The 17,840-nt window shown below is 34.0% G+C and overlaps 2 protein-coding genes across 2 annotated transcripts in view; both read right to left on the bottom strand.

Moving 5' to 3' along the window:
* Positions 1-4,832, bottom strand: part of LOC123665523 (rhophilin-1) — a 115,021-nt gene extending 110,189 nt beyond the window's left edge. Inside the window, exon 1 of the mRNA XM_045599813.1 lies at positions 4,665-4,832. The gene's annotated coding sequence lies outside the window, so the exon portion shown is untranslated. The remainder of the gene's footprint in view (positions 1-4,664) is intronic.
* A 6,561-nt stretch (positions 4,833-11,393) lies between these two features.
* Positions 11,394-17,840, bottom strand: part of LOC123665587 — a 160,973-nt gene continuing 154,526 nt past the window's right edge. Inside the window, exons 23-31 of the mRNA XM_045599872.1 lie at positions 17,305-17,449; positions 16,663-16,781; positions 15,977-16,139; positions 15,128-15,288; positions 14,513-14,686; positions 13,618-13,812; positions 12,330-12,500; positions 11,981-12,125; positions 11,394-11,759 (exon numbers count right to left, since the gene is read on the bottom strand). Of these exons, the coding sequence (XP_045455828.1) occupies positions 11,465-11,759; positions 11,981-12,125; positions 12,330-12,500; positions 13,618-13,812; positions 14,513-14,686; positions 15,128-15,288; positions 15,977-16,139; positions 16,663-16,781; positions 17,305-17,449 (1,568 nt within the window). The 3' untranslated portion in view covers positions 11,394-11,464. The remainder of the gene's footprint in view (positions 11,760-11,980; positions 12,126-12,329; positions 12,501-13,617; positions 13,813-14,512; positions 14,687-15,127; positions 15,289-15,976; positions 16,140-16,662; positions 16,782-17,304; positions 17,450-17,840) is intronic.

Here is a 17,840-nt window from a genome sequence, read left to right as displayed (position 1 = left end):
TTTACAGCGCTTTTTAATCGATTTCAAATAATTGTGTTTGCTCGAAAACAAAAAAAAACCGACTTCAATTACATCGACAAGTAATGCAAATTAATAAACGCACTAGTCGTCACTGCAATTTTCGAGATTTTTCCTCGATTTCTCTAGGATTCTGATGATATCAGATCCTGTTTTACTTATTATGGTACCACACTTGGGATTTCTACTTTCCAACAAAAAAAGAATTATCAAAATCGGTTCATAAACGACGAAGTTATCCCCGAACATACATAATATATATATATAAATGCGCTCGAATTGAGTAACCTCCTCCTTTTTTGAATTCGGTTAAAAATTTATTAAGATCGGATGACAGCTTTTAGAGTTAGCTTTAATAACACGTATTTACGTGAGTATTATTTTCGTCGACCTACGTTGTATTATACATAAGTTTTCACTGGGTGTCCCGATTTTGATGATTCTTTTTTCGAAAACCGATGCTTATGCTGTGTGCTGTGTGGCTACGGCACCAAAAAATATAGCCACTCCCTCTTTTCCCGTGGGTGTCATAAGAGAGTGGTGATTATGGGCAACACACATGAGTTCACGCATTTTTTACGCGAACTTGTGGAGGCCTATGTTCAGCAGTGGACTGCAATAGGCTGGAATAATGATGCTTGTCATTTGGCCCCATTTAAATTTGATCGAGATCTTATGACTACTTTTTTAGTAATCTATACTAGTAAATGGAGAGCCGGTTTTTTTGTTCATTTATACTGCGAAAACTACTATATCGATCGGAATAATATTTACAGCATAAGATGTAGCGTGTTTCGGAGAAGGTTTTAGTGTATGATATGTTGGTGATTAAGGACAATATGGACGGATAGAGGTCGCTAGTCTTTGATAACCTACTTCGGTCGGTTCTTTCCTTTGTAAGCAAATACAATTATAGTTGTAACAAAACATTGGTATGATAGCTAAAATATATTCCAGCATCCATTGCACCGATAGGAATAAAAAGAGTCAATTTATGTTTTTATTTTAGACTTTTATCATTTTCATTATTTATAAGTTGGTGAGGTAGGGAACAGCAGGAACAGGCTCACAGCTAATTAATACTGCTTCCAAGCAGTATTGTGTTCCTGTTGGTGAGTAAGGTGACCAGAGCTCCTGGGAGGAATCGGGGGTAGGGTCGGCAACGCGCTTGCGATGCTTCTGGTGTTGCAGACGTCAAAGCTGAGCCGTACGCTTGTTTGCCAACTTATATTTGTATATTCTTTATTGCTCCATGGCGGTAAGAAATGATGTTACCGCGGGACTCATAAGCGCAATTGTGATAGTGAAAAAAAAACTGAACAAAACTTAAAAATAATAAAAAAGCTATATACTTATTTGCAATATATACATTCAAAATTAGTGATATAAAATACATATATACTTAACTACATACACAGTTACATGCACATATATACACATACAAACATACAGACATACATTCATACATAGGTACGTACACACATACATATATTCATAAATACATACATTGAGAGTATAACAATTATGTATTAGTTATATATAAAACAAAAAAATAAAATAAAAATTAAAAGAACATTTAATTTTTTTTATATTACGACTATCGTTTTTAATTCCAGCCACGTGTGAGAGCTGACGCACAACCTTTTCTATTTGTTTAATTTTCGTATTTCATCTAACTAGATTTTAGATAAATTATCTTTAAAAATGACTTTATTCAAATAGGCTTCAAAAGTACTTTCGAATCGTCATTTAACAAATTAAAATTTTAAAGTCACTATTATTTTAAAGGTGAAGCTACCACCGATTCGGAATGTTAAGTCTGCAGAGAGGAATCGTCAAGAAACTCCGCAGTTACTCTTTTGAAAATAATACATAGGTAAACTGTGTTTTAGTACAAAATTAGTACTACCTTGCATGAAATACAGCGTCACTACTAAAAACATATATTTACTACTAAAATATATATTAACTTCTACTTTTCTTTTTATACATACTTTCTAAAACTTAATTTTACCTTAGTTTTTTTTATATAAAAATCCTAAGGTTGACAATACATTACTAATTACCAAACAAGATTACTTACGTCAGGTAGGCACTAGGCACACGCAGGTACACCCTGCAAATGCTATAATTCTAAGTCGTTCTAGTTTTTGTCCTAGATTTTTGTATTTAATACCCATATTAAAATAATTTAAACGGATATACAATCACGCGAACTATTTATAACTCAACTAGCGACGCGCCCCGGCTTCGCACGGATGCAATGCTGATAATAAATATAAAATAAATATAATATATAATATAGGTATGCGCAAAAAATGTGTTTATTTATGAAATTACATTAGAAACATCTAAAACAATCAGCGTTCCTCTACTATATTATGCATTATTATACATAATATAAGCCTTTCTCTGGAATCACTCTAGTTACTAAAGAAAACCGCAGCAAAATCCGTTGCGTAGTTTTAAAGACCTAAGCATATAGACAGCGGGGAGCGATTTTGTTTTATACTATGTAGTGATTAACAAAGAAACCATTGATATTGTACACAATAATTGTTTAACTAGCTTAAACATCGTCATTTTACTTGTGTAACTTACGATTCTATATTAATAATGGGAATGAGGAGTAGTACCTAGTATGTGTATAGGTACTAGCTGTACCCTGCAGTTTCACCTACGTTACTTCCGATCCCATAGGAACGTCGAGATAAAAAGTAGCATATGTGGTATTCTTAATACCCAGCTATCTACATACCGAGTTTAATTAAAATCGGTTCAGTAGTTTTAGCGCGAAAGAGTAATTAGTATCCATCTTAATTTTCGCATTTGTAATACCTATCATATTCTTAATTGAAGAATGTAAATTCATTATCAATAGGTATATCTCTGGAAAATATTCAATGGAATTTTATAATAAATATGAAGTTTAATTAAATAAAATATTATTACTATAATAATTAAAATAAATGTTATGCACATTTTTTTTCAATATTGCAACACCGTTACACAACCGTTAAACAACGAACATCAATATTGAGCATTAAAAAAAAATAAAATAAAAAAGAAGTACTTAAACGGATTACGTGCATCCGGTATAAACAGTTCTATTAGAAACTAAGTCGATTTCATTTGAAGATATCAAACTTAATTCTTATTTTTTATAATTTTGTTAGTTACTGTATTTTCGCTAAGTATTTTTTTTAATTAGACAGGTTTGATATGAAATTGTGAAATCGGGCAATAGTAGTATTGTTATGTTTAATATTAGTTCGATGTAATCATATTTCACTTATATGATAGTACGGAATATAGTATAACATATATTTAGAGATATATATTCCTAATCTATATAAATATTCGGCTAATATATTGTTTTCGGCTGTAGACAGTCTAAACTGATACTCACGGAAGTATCACCGCACTTAGCGTGCCGACTGCTCAGTCTTAACCGTTTGGACATCCGAATAGTTGTTGGCACGATTACCGGCCATATGGCACTTAATCACCAACTATCACAACATCATGAATGCAACGGACAGCCCTCTTTGCAGGGGCTGTCTGGCTGCTGAAGAAACAGCCGCCCACGTAATCTTGGAATGCGAGGGAGTGGCCGCACACCGGGCTACCATCCTTAAAGAAATAAGGACGCTCCGAGAAGCCTGTGAACGCCCTAGGAGGCTTCTGAGCTTCTGGAAGGAGCTGGGCTGGCTGAATTAGTCAGCCCTCTTTTCACGCACAACGGACCACCTCTGTGTCTAAGTGCGGAAAACCGAGCCCACTACAATACAATACAATACATTGTTTTCGGAAGGTTTTAACACTAAAAAAAATATACAAATAAAAATCTATTAACTTTTGACAGAACGAAGTTTGTCCGGGCAGCTCATTGGGGCAGCTAGTTGATACATAAAAACAAAAACATTCAATTACTATTTTAATATTATGGAAAAACCTAAGTTTTATAACTTGTTGATCTCCTTTGTAATTTTGTGGAACATTTTAGGTATATAATTAATTACGATTTCATTCGAATAGTCATTAGAGATTCAAATTTTTTTCTCATGTCTTTAGGCGATGACTTTTTATATACAGCCGGCATTAGAACTAGTTGATCATGTTTTTGTGTGTATGATTAAGTTATTACAATTTATTGTAAATAAATGTAGTTTAAATTTAATAGTAATATAACAAAAAATAACTACCTTAATAAGGCTTAAAATTAATTACGTCTATAAGAAGTCACCTTTTAACCGACTTCAACGAGGAGGTTCTCGAATCGTTTGTATTTTTTATGTGTATTACTTCATAACTTTTTAGTGTGTACCGATTTAGGTGATCAATTTTTTGTTGTTGTTGAAATGTGGTGCTCGTCACGTGGCCCCATTCAAATATTGATCGAGTCCTGATGAGTAATATTTGAATTAGCCCTAATAATTCGTTTTAAATCAACTATTTATATGACTACCTACGTCGTATTACTTTTCTATGTGAATTAAACTCGGTTTTTTAGTTGTTCGCGAGAAAACACGATGATTAACTTTTTAAAACTTAAGACAATATGCAGTCGGGTAGTTAAATAACACATTAACAAAGGAATTTTATCATTAGAACAAACATCATAAGCCAATATGAAAAGTGCCCACCTTTATTGTATATCTCCTTATTGTACACACACATAAAACACCAAGAAACACACGCAACACAATAAGAAACTAATTTTTTGTCTGTTATTTTCGCGCGTTATGACGAATTTTTGTAAAAGGAATGGCGCGAATCAACACGAGACTTTCTCGCCACGGTGCGCGGTAGACTGAACTATAACTTGACATAACCTCAAACTGCATTCTATGTTATTCTAATCTATCGCCGTAAGCGCTGTACATTGCCGATTACATATGGAGTTTTATAACTTTTTTAAGTCGTAGTCATTAATGTATAACGCTTTATGGTTAATTTCTAGTAAGTGTAAAATTCCAATAGATAAACAACTAGATTGTTCTCAAACTGTATTGGTTATTAGCCTGGTTCTAACGTTTTTGCTTGAAGATATGGTATTTTAAATGCATATTTTCATTGCTTTTTACAAAGCAATATTTCCAATTTGAACTGATTTTATAATATCAAATTGAAACTGTTTTAATTTAAAGTTAAATGACATAAAATTAGGTTTTTAAAAAGCCGGACTGTAAAGTCAAAGTTTCAATAGTTGTAGTAATTACAATACCTAGCTTGTATACGAATATGTGGATTTCAAAACCATTAATTATTAATAAAAATATAAAAATATAAAATTGATAACTTTATAAATTAAAATAAAAAACGTGCTTTGACGTTTGTTTCTGTTGCAATTTAAATTTCATCAAATTGAAATAAGCCGCTCTGCCTCGTCCCTTCATTGCATGATTTAAATGTGAAAACATTCGTATTATGAAACTCTTCACAGTTAAACATCACTTGTATATATCCCACAGTTAGTTAAAGCGCTTAGTTCTGTATTTCTGTGGTCTGTGGTTCTGTTCCTGTCTTGAAGCGACGACTATTGGTACTATATACAGAAAATAGGTATTGGTATATAGGTACATAGTCGCAAGTAGAGTTGTCTCTAATTAATTCTGAATCGTTTTTAATTATAAGTATTTTCATTATTATTTTTTTATATTTTTTAGTGTCAAGCTATAAATTAGGCGCAAACATGGCGGTAAATTACTATAAATGATATAAGCTGTTTATATTATAATTAGTTATTAAGTCAAAACACATTTCTTTATACAGAAAAATATAATTTTTGTTACCAATCTGCTTACATCATTACAAAGTACAAAACAAAGTCTGTATGCTTAGATCTTTAATACTACGCAACGGATTTTGATGCAGTTTTCTTTAGTAAATAGAGTGATTCTAGAGAAAGGTTTATATGCATAATACGTGCATAATATAGTAGAGGAACAGTGATAGTTTTTGCACCCGTGCGAAGCCAGGGCGAGTCGCTAGTTTTCGTATAAATGCCATATAAACGGATGCCTTTTTTTAACCCGAAGTATTATTTAATTACTAGATCGTTCAATAAGTCCCGAGACTAACCTGGAAATGGCGCATATATTAAAAACTCTTTTGATTTTTAAAAAGTACTGGCTATCAATACAAGAATATGTGTCAAATTTTTAAAAATGGAACAATAAAATTATTGATTTTGAAACATTTAAGTGACGCTACGGTAGTAATTTCGATACAATGGAAAAAAACGAGTTTCGCGTGTTGATAAAACATTGGTTTTTAATGGGAAAAAATACCGTTGAAGCACAGAAATGGCTTATAAAATGTTATGCAGGATCAGCTTCCTCTAAAGCAACCATTTGTCGGTGGTATGCCGACTTCAAACGCGGTCGCATGGACACCAATGATGGGAAACACTCAGGTCGTCCAAATGAAGCAGTGACTCAACAAAATATTAACCAAGTCCTCAAAATCGTATTGGAAGATCGGAAGGTAAAAGTGCCAGAGATAGCCGAGATAGTGAAGATTTCAGCTGGTAGTGTTTTCACTATTTTACATTAAAATTTGGCCATGAAAAAGCTTTTTTCTAAGTGGGTGCCGCGTTTGCTTACAACTAATCAAAAGGAACAACGTATCAATGATTCAGAGCGATGTTTGGCGCTGATGAATCATAATAAAAAGGATTTTTTACGTCGGTATGTAACAATGGATGAAACCTGGATATACCATTTCACTCCGGAATCCAATCGGCAGGCAGCGGAGTGGAGAGCGGCTGGTGAAAGCCGCCCGAAGCGTCCAAAGACTCAGAAATCGGCCGGTAAGGTTATGGCGTCTATATTTTGGGATGCGCATGGAATACTTTTCATCGACTACCTTGAAAAGGGGCAAAATATAAATAGTGACTATTACATGTGCTTATTGGAGCGATTAAAGTACGAAATTGCGGATAAACGGCCTCACATGAACAAAAAGAAAGTGGTGTTTCACCAGGACAACGCGCCTTGTCACAAGTCCGTGAGAACGATGGCCAAAATTAACGAATTGGGCTTCGAATTACTTCCTCATCCCCCTTATTCGCCAGACTTGGCCCCCAGCGATTACTGGCTGTTTGCAGACCTCAAAAAAATGCTTCAGGGTAAGAAATTTGACTCAAATAGTGAAGTTATCGCAGCAACGGAGGCTTATTTTAAAGCCAAAGACAAATCGTTCTACACACATGGGATAGAAAAGTTAGAAAAGCGTTGGAGGGACTGTATCGCTCTTGGAGGAGACTATGTTGATGAATAAAAATTAATTTTATAAAAAAGACCTCTTTTTAGTACTTAGTCTCGGGACTTATTGAACCACGTGTTATTTAGATATCTTTTCAGCTATTTGACTAGCGTATCGCAGTTTGTAGTGGCTCTGCTTAGTTTTCCGCGGGTTACGGGTTGGATTTCCGCCTGAGTCTGGATGTAATATTTTTATTTATATTATATATATGACACAAGCATTAAGTTCCTTACTTTAGGAACAGACGACCGTATGTGCGTTAAATATATAAGATATAAGTATTTATAACATATTAAGGGAAGATTATTTCCAATTCAAATTCAAATTATCTCTACATAAATTTTTTGTTTGGTATGTGGTAATCCTACGTGTAGAAGACGTAAAGGTGCAAATAGTTTTATTTTAAAAAAAGTTAACTTTAAAAGCTGTACTAGTACACGCCATAATTATCGACCGTACGCTAATGAGATTTGCTTGGAAATATCTCTGCCATATCGTGTTCTATTCTAATAAGGTACATGTGTAGTTTAAACGGCTAAAAGTAATGTGTATTTTTATTTGTACTTAAGCAACACTTAAAATAGTCGTAATTTTTTTATATGATCATCGTTACTAAATATTGTGATACATATTTTTTTTTTGATTGACTTGTTTTTGTTAACCGCCTTCCAAAAAGGAGAAGGTTTTCAACTAGATTGTATATTTTATTTATTTATGTTACTTCAGAACTTTTGACTGGGTGGACCAATTATGATACAATTTTTTAATCGAAATATAGTTCATGTCCTGTGGATCTATTTAATGGAGATCTCATAAGTACTTTTCGAGCTATACCTAAAAATGTGAATTCACTTGACTATTACGTTGCCGACTTACTTTATATTACTTGTCGATGTAATTGAAGTCGGTTTGTTTTCGTGTGCGAGCAAACAAAATTATTTGTCTTTACATACTGTAAGTATATTTAGTTTTAAAAATAAAGAATTTAAGCTTTAAATATGTTATAAGCCTTCAGATTTGTGTGTGATTGTTGTGGCAATATTGGAAGCCATTAATCTAAATTATTAATCGTTATTTATTACTTCTCATTCTTTCTTTGTCGAAGTAAGTACATACTTTTTATTTTATTTTTGTTTTGATTTTATGAGTAGTCAGGTTAAGTCACATTTAAAGATGAATCACCATTAATTAGTTAGTACAACCAGAAAAGTTCGGTATCCCATGACAGTAAGCTGGTTGTGTCTGAACAAGCGTATACTTAATCCCGCCAATTATAGAAAGAAGTATCTCAGTCAATTTTAGTCGGTAGTAACTTAGTTCATCTTTCTTGGATGGAAGGCTTTGTATTTTCTTACAAGACTAAAAATAGGATATGGTATCTATTATCTATCTATATGTATATATATCTGAAGTACATTTCTTTTGACTTGAGAGATAGGAAGGTTGTTAAATACTAACCTTACATAAAGTTATTAACATTAAACATGTTATTTCTAGAGACATGTTATTATAAGTAGAAAACTACTAACTTATTTATCTGAATACTCATCAATGAAAATAACGATTGTTCGTGTCAATGTCAGGTACATTAGGATCTAAAATTAAATAGTGTTAATTTGTTACAATTTATTAATAATTGTTGTTTGAGGAAATTAATAAATCAACTTCATGTTATTCTTATATTTTTATTAAATCTCTCGCGATTGTATTCTTATCGTAGGGAACAGAATTATTACATGTTTAGGAGATTTTTAAAAACGTGTTTGTTTTGAGAATGGATAATTTATTCGAATTATTATGCACGTGATTTAAGATATGCTATTACTTCTGATATGCATATTTTAGTACTTTAGCCCAAGATTAATGAAATTGTTATATTTTTATTTCAACTTATTCATTTCATTAAGCTTGGTCTAAAACGTAGTAAGATCGAAAATTGTTCCAAATTTGTGCGTCGTGTAGAACTAGCAATAATTTAATAAAAATTAACTTTTTTGAAACACTTAAATATTATAATTACATTTCTTTAATGCTTATTACCTATTATATCTAGATAAATATAAAGACTATTTAACAGATAATCTAATATCTTTGGCGAAGCGTATTTTATTTACAATAATAAAAATTTTAAAAAGAAAAAAATTAGAAGGAAAATACTCAGAGGTAACGATTTTAAAATTAATATCATACAAATTATTATCCTACTTATCTATATACTGATATAATTTTAGTCTCTTTAGTCAAATCCTTAATAATACCAGCTTCTTAAAAATTCTAGATGAAATATTTTAATGGACATACAAATAATTTGACATAAGATATTTCTTTTTAATACACTAGTAAAGAATTGTTGAGCTACATTACGACAAGCAACTTATAGTAAGGATGTTGTCTTTTCCGTGTTGTATATTTTCTCCTTTCCTTATTTTTTTTTTTGATTTGTCCTCAGGTTTGTACTAAATTACAATTATTTAAAATAATGCAAAATATACATATCTATTCTATAAAAATGAGTAAGTTGTAGTAGTTATATTTTGAAGATTTTGTATATATCGGAAAGTAATGATAATTAAGTATCATTGTAGTTGAAAAAAAAAAACTTTTTTTGAGACAAAGTTCGACAGGTTCAAGATTTGACAGAATTAGGTTTTCTTCAGATTAAGTACTGGTTACCATTTTTCTAGAAACTTAATAAAACATTACATTAGACGTGTACGCGTCACTTGGGCGCGACGATCGATTCGTTAAGTCGCTCAATCGCTCGCTCAATTATTCGACGCGAGCGCCACCTCACGACCCACAGTTCACGACAAGACGTTGACGCGTGAGTTGATGTCATGTCAAGTATTAATTATCTTTTGTTGATTCAATATTAATTTGTTTTATGTATGTTTTTAAAACGTTTATGGTCACCGATATTACGATTTATGTCTAAAACGTGAGGTATACCATGTTTGCTGTTGGTCGTTTTGAGTTCCTTATGCTCGTATCAGCGTTATTACAAGCGCTATTCCTTCTCCTACATGGAGAAAGAGGCTTACACCTAGTAGTGGGATGTTACAGGGTGAATCATGGTTGTGTCTACAGGGTGCACTTGGACATGGTTAAGTTTTATAAAAATCCCGTTTTACATATAAATCACTTATATATTTACAAATTCAATACACTTTTAAAATAAAGTGAAACTCTTTAAGATTATAAATATGTTTCAATTCAATTTCGAGGTTACTGTTAACGGAATTGTAGACGGTTTCTAATAAATGTAATGATAACGTCCAATTAATAATATTTTATAATTCTTATTAAAATCTGCAAGGGTGTAATAAATGAATAAAAATTATATAGAAAAGTGGGTCATGAACGGAAAGTTTGAGAGCCGTTGGCTTCGAATAGTTCAATGTCAGAGGTGCTTGAGCGTTGTTTAGAGGCAAGTAGAATTCTAAACTTCTAAATAATATTATGTTAGTATTGATTATGTTGTAAGGAATTCGATATAAAGTTTTGTAATAATATAAATTGTTGGCGTTTAACTTGATTTTGACAGGGGTTCGTGTAAAACTGTAAAGGCGTAATACATAGTACCTATATTACCTATTTTGTTAAAAATTTGAAATATTTCTATTGACAAAACTGTAAACTTTTTTACGATGCTGTCACTAGCTTCGCTCGAATGCTATACTTTTATATAATTTTTGAAAATATTATATGTTGACTTTTTATGATTAAAATAAAAATTTCTTTTATAAATATTTTTTTTCTTAAACCTCAATTAAATGCTCTTGAGAATGATGGAGAATACTTATTCTTCTATTTATAAAAAGAGAAAAAAAGTACTAATTTATTTTAATAATGAAGAACAAAGTCATTTAAAAGGAGTAATTGATTTAGATTTTATCATCATCATCATCATCATCATAATTACAGCCTATACAGTCCACTGCTGGACATAAGCCTCCACAAGTTTACGCCAAAAATAACGTGAATACATGCATTTTGCCCATAGTCACCACGCTGGGCAAGGCGGGTTAGATTTTATAGTATAGTATATATCATAGAAAAAAATATTGCAGAACATAAATAAAAAATTTCAAAATAACATTTGAGCGGATTTCGAAGGCTCAAAAAATATTTTTGGCACAATCTATATGACATAAAATTTTACATTACGCTCTAGTAATTATCTCTCCGTGTCCCTTCTTAGTAGTCTATTAACTCTAAAAATTCTATTTTTATAAGTCTCTAAAGGCGACCTCCTTAGCATACGAGTGGCCGCTACCCGTGTCATGGCGGCCTTATAACTTTCCGGCGACAAGATGGCGAGTGTTTCGCGCCTTTTCAAAATGTCAGTCGGGAAGATGGCTTCGTCAGACAACATGGCGTCGAAGTCACCGTTGAACATTGCGAGGGAATCGATCGATGTGTAGTTATTCATTGGAGTGCAGAGAGGTATAGCATTGGACCATTTTCGATTCCTGTGGAAAATAAATAGCAATTTTTTATAAATGTGTTACGAACGGAGCTAAAATATTATATAGTTAAGTTTTCGGAAATCTTTATTTTATCTGAATTGTTTTGTAGATTCGTGTATTAAGTGAGCCAGTATTTACAAGCAGAAGATATGTTAAAATACTTAATTTAACTATCTATAGATTAGTCATATTATAAGTAAATAATAATAAAAAAATGTATATACTTGAGACATCTGAGCATCGGTGCCCCTTTGAGTTTATATCCAGGTTCGCACGTAAACGTAACTGTTTCGCCAATCTTGTAGTAGAATTTGACTGATGACATGCGTCCGGATATTGTTGTACCCGGGTAAGTGCAGGCTTGAGCACCTGGTGACGTAACGAAGAATAATATTTGGAATTGGAACAAAGTCATATTTTTAAGGAAAGAATATTGTAAAAATATTTATGTTACATAAAGGTTAATAAAGTTATTTCACCACGTTTGAAGTTTTTTAGATAGCAAAATTTGAATTAATTTTAAATTAAAAATTTTTGTTATTTTAAATAAATAAATGTATTGAAATTGTGTACATGTTGGTGGTTTGTCACTCCACCGTCCGCTGTCCTGACAGACGAGGATAGGTCTTCCGTGGAGGGTGTGTTCGGGGTTGCAGTGGAACTGGAGCACGTCACCGGCCCTGTAAGGCGCCCGACCGAGCACATACCCTGATGCCGGGGGCGGTAGCGCTGGGCATGAAACCTCTGGAATGAGTTATGATGAGTTTTAATGATGTATAATAAAAAAATAAATCTGTTAGTTGAGTATATTACAATTTATTTTTCAAATTGAAATAAAATAACATCTCAGTGTTCATGTATCAAGTGATAAATTAAAAAAAAAAAAAAAAATACGAAAAAAATATATTTCGCTTTAGGAATTTTGATAAATCACTCCTCATTATTGAGGCTTCAATATTTTGTCAGTTGCAACTTCTTTATTTGTTGTTTAATTTACCATTTTAGCTGAATTTACAGCTAAACAAAACAAATCAATATTTCTTTGCTTGTACACTGGCTCACTCAACACACACTAACGACTTTATTCCTTAATTGCTCAGTCTTCGTGTTTTATATTTATTTTCTTTATAATATATTGTAGACTACAAACACATAAATTATGTGACATAATACACATTATTCATAGTTTTAAGACAGTTACAGATTGTGTAGTACTATAAGTAGATTTAGGGAAAATTAGCCATTTCTTCTACACAACCCAATAATATTTTGTTTCGTAGGAATTAAGCTACCTCTACAAACACTTTATTTTACACCACAAATACATAATACATATTAGACATCATCTTAAGGCAGTTACAGATCATTACATCACATCAACCTCTCGCAGTCCACCACTGGACATAGGCCTCCATAAGTTCACGGCAAAAATGGCGTGAACTCATGTGTTTTGCCCATAGTCACCATGCTGGGCAGGCGGGTTGGTGACCGCAGGGCTGGCTTTGTCGCACCGAAGACGTTGCTGCCCGTCTTCGGCCTGTGTATTTCAAAGCCAGCAGTTGGATGGTTATCCCGCCATCGGTCGACTTTTTAAGTTCCAAGGTAGTGGTGGAACTGTGTTAACCCTTAGTCGCCTCTTACGACACCCACGGGAAGAGAGGGAGTGGCTATATTTTTTAATGCCATAACCACACAGCATAGTAGCAGTTACAGATAGTGTTGTACAATGGGTAAGTTAATAGTTAATTAGCTAATTCTTTCAGACAATCCAACAACCATATTTGTTTCGTAGGAAGTAAGTTATCTCTACAAACAGGGGAGGGTCTAGCCCAGTCGGCGGTGGGCCAGAAGAATAAGTTACCTCTACAAATAGGGAAGGGTCTGGCCCAGTCGGCGGCGGGCAGGCACACGGTCTCGGCGGGCCCGTCCAGCGCCCAGCCGGGCGGGCAGGAGAAGGCGGCGCGCCCGCCCACGCCGCGCGACACCACCGCCACGCGCGGCCGCCGCTCGCCCTCGCCCAGCGCCGCGTCGTGCAGCACCTCCCCGCACTCCACGCCTGGGGAGCGGAGACGGATCGATCGACGTTTAATAGCATCTTAGATTTAAGTAATGTGTCCATTGTTGTTACTAATGTGTTTTGTAAATGTTAAGTATAAGTTGTATGTTTTTGCTCGAATCAGTGTAAAGTATGGGCTTTGCCTGCAATAAATATTATTCCTGCTGATCGCAATGATGCCAATCACGAGTCGCTTAAATTGAGTATTAAGAGTAATGATAATATGTTTTTTGAATCATCAATATTAATAAAAAATCCTGGATGAGGAGTATTCGGTGATGATTTATTTGAATCTTCATTACAGCCTATACAGTTCACTGCTGCTGCACAGGACATAGGCCTCCACAAGCTTACGCTAAAAATAGCGTGAACTCATGTGTTTTGCCCATAGTCACCACGCTGGGCAGGCGGGTTGGTAACCGCAGTAGTGGCTTTGTCGTACCGAAGACGCTGCTGCCTGTCATCGGCCTTTGTATTTCTAAGCCAGCAGTTGGATGGTTATCCCACCACCGGTCGGCTTTTTAAGTTCCAAGGTGGAAGCGGAACTGTGTTATCCCTTAATCGCCTCTTACGACACACACGGGAAGAGAGGGGGTGGCTATGTTCTTTAGTACCGTAACCACACAGTACACACATTTATTTGAATGACTGAGGGTAAAAGCATCCTTATTATTCTTAGAACAAACATTGCAGAACTCACTTTCACACACAGGAAGCGGAGCACTCCAATTACCAGAAGCGCGACACACCAGTGTCTGCGCCCCGAGCAATGCGTTACCGTTGGCGCAGGAGAACTTGATCTCAGTGCCGAGCTGAGTGTTGGCCGTGCTGGCCACCAGCCCTCGACGAATTGGGAGAGGGGGACAGTGGACATCTGAGGAAATTTCGATGTATATATATTAGTACATTCATTTCTTGTACTGGATTTAATGTAACTTAGTCGCCCGTAAACATACTATCTCTGCAACATCGCCGAAATATAGTAGATCTTACAGATAAAATCCTGAAGAGCATTAATAGTGAACCTAAAAGTATAAAAGCTTATTATGATATATTTGTTAGGAGTTTCTAGATAATTATACTGTATTATTTATGAACCGTGATACCTTTGAAAGTTGTGAACCAATTTTAATGAACACAAAAGAAATTTAATAAATGAATTATATTTGTTCGATACCATTATTTTTGGATCGTTTGAAAGTTTTGTGAAAAGATTCCAGATTCCAAAGGACAAAATTTTTTTGTTTTAGGTTTTTTACTATAGTTCGTTAATGTATCCTTCAGCATAAAACAAAAATCATATTTTAAACCTTACCTTCAACGATGATCTCTACTTGGTGACTCTGTCGAGCTGGTGTTTCGCAACGGTATATTCCTGAATCTTCTTTTTCAGCATTAATGATGCTCAATCTATACTCAAGACTGCTATCTCGACCTGGGTCAGTTGTCCAGCCTTCTATGTACTTCTTGTCTACTCTGCAATTATTAAGAACCTATTAATATTTAGGATTTTTCTTGAAAAAAAAAAAAAACACTCTCAAATAATATACAACCAAATTTAAGTCAGTTTAGTTACAACATCTAGTATATGTAACAGTATACACGTACAATAATACACTCTATATAAACCGCCAGTGAATGTGTACTGGTGCGTTATATCCTCAAGTAATATCACACAAAATGACCAAACAACTTGAGACGCAGGACCACTACAAATTTTTGGCTGTACCTATATGTCTTGGAAGGTCCTGATTTGAGGGTCCTGTTGGATTTATCAATGTGAAATCTTACTCTGTCGAATATGAGATAGAGTTTAGTAAATGAAGAACTTGATCAATGAACTTGTGGATACCTAAAAATCCACTTAATCCCAACCAAATTACCACTACATATAATTAATTTTACTCGTTATTACCGTAACTTAAAGAAGTTTTCAGCACCAGAAGCAAAGCAAGCGAGTCGCCGACTCTATTCCCAATTCCCCCCAGGAGCACTGGTCACCTTACTCACCAGCAGGAACACAACACTACTTAAAAGCAGTATTATTTAGCTGTGATCTTCTGTAAGGTCAAGGTACTACACCAGTCAGGCTGCTCCATTTTGAGCAGGAAATTTCCTGTTGTGCCCTACCCCAATTATTTACGGGTACTTATTCAAAACTCACTCAGGATCGAAAAGAGTGACGTTCCATTTGGGGTTGCCAAATCTTCGCATCCACAAACACTCCATATGGAGCACAGTTCCAGGGTATACTATGAGTTTTCCGTCGTTAGTTTGTGCAATTGGACCTTGAGAATGTCGGAACAGGATTGTTGGCGGTTTTTCCACTGAAATTTATAATTTTATTTATTCAAACAAGTTTTTGGGATATTAGATACATTGATTGAAATTCGTAAGATTTATTTGTGTGTTACCCACACATTGGGAATTCTAAACAATTTTTATTATCATATCTGTCATACACGGTCAGTCGAAGATGCAGGTTTGATCCCCGCTGGAACGGTCGATTTTTGATATAATATTAAAAAGTGTTTATTGATAAAAATATTAATCAGTATTATGATTTCTTAAACAACAGTATTTTAATGTAGTATTTCACACTTGTTTTTTTTTTTAAATAAAGATTGTTTTCAAATTTGAAATTTAAAAATCGGGAATGATTTTTGTTTCTAGAGATTTCATTATTGTTTTATTTTGCCCTGCTTTAATTAATTGAAAGAAATTTAAAGTAAAAGGAAATGAAGTTGAAATCTTTAATTAATTTAAGTAAATAGCTTTTGTTAAAGCCTAGCATGACCAATTCTCGATGATGTATTTTTTATAGCAAAATCTCTAAAAATGTTTACATACTAGCGTAGTCGTTTTCTTGATTCAGTCCGAAACATGTTGGTTTGACACCGTCCCAGGACCCTCCTACACATTTTCGAATTTGTGATCCCGTCATTGCATACTTGCCGATGTCGCTACATCTAAAAATGATATTTATAATAAATTATTTATAAATATGTTTATAAAATATTTTGTTTATAGTACATTTAAACATATTGGTGACATCACTGAGAGAATAATCCTCTATTTGGTAAAATATAAGTCTTTTAAAACTTTACCTTGTACCAGTCATCAATTTTTCAATATAACTGGTGGTAAACATTCCATTCACTGCGAGAAAAACAATCATCACATGCAGCGACCGCTCAGTGTGACGTAGTGCATGTGGCATGGTTAAAACATAAATATGGTTATTTTATATATATATATATACTAGCTGACCCCGCAAACGTTGTTTTGCCATATATGTTATAAAAACCCCTAATCCCCCCCCACCCCCCTTATAACTTAGGCGTATAAAAAATAAATGTTGTTCGATTCTCAGACCTACCCAATATGCACATAAAATTTCATGAGAATCGGTCTAGCCGTTTCGGAGGAGTTTAACTACAAACACCGCGACACGAGAATTTTATATATTGGATATGGTTATATAAACAATACCTAGATATAATAACCGAGCCAGGTGGAAAGTCAACAGTCTCAGTGATCTCCAAGTCGTTGAAGAAAGAGACGACATGTGGTTCCTCGTTACGGAACGTACAGCTGTTATTGCTTAGAAGTTCCTCGCTTTGTGCCTCCAGGTCTTCTGTAAGAGTCACCCAATTTGTTAATATTAATATTAATAAACGCTTTACACTCAACGGATCCCCCAGTAGGATTTTTCCGGTGTTGGGGGTCCGGAAATGTCCCAGTTTGTGAACTGTTCCACGGATTGCTGGTTCGATTCCCACCTAAGTCTGGGTTTAATATTTGTATTTATATATGTATTATTTCTAATGTATATTTATCACAAAAAATAGCCTAACAGTCGGCTGTTACCTACAAAACAAGCATTAAGTTGCTTAGCATAGGAATTGACGACAGTGTCGGTGTGTTATAAGGTTAGATTTAAAAAAAGTTATACATGTAAATTTCTCAGCTTTATTGCCTAAAAATATTCTCAAAACATTACTAAATACATCGTACCTGTTGCGCTG

This window comes from Melitaea cinxia, chromosome 24 (genome assembly GCF_905220565.1).
Source record: "Melitaea cinxia chromosome 24, ilMelCinx1.1, whole genome shotgun sequence".
Lineage (NCBI taxonomy): Eukaryota > Metazoa > Arthropoda > Insecta > Lepidoptera > Nymphalidae > Melitaea > Melitaea cinxia.
This window is presented reverse-complemented; position numbering and strand designations above follow the sequence as displayed.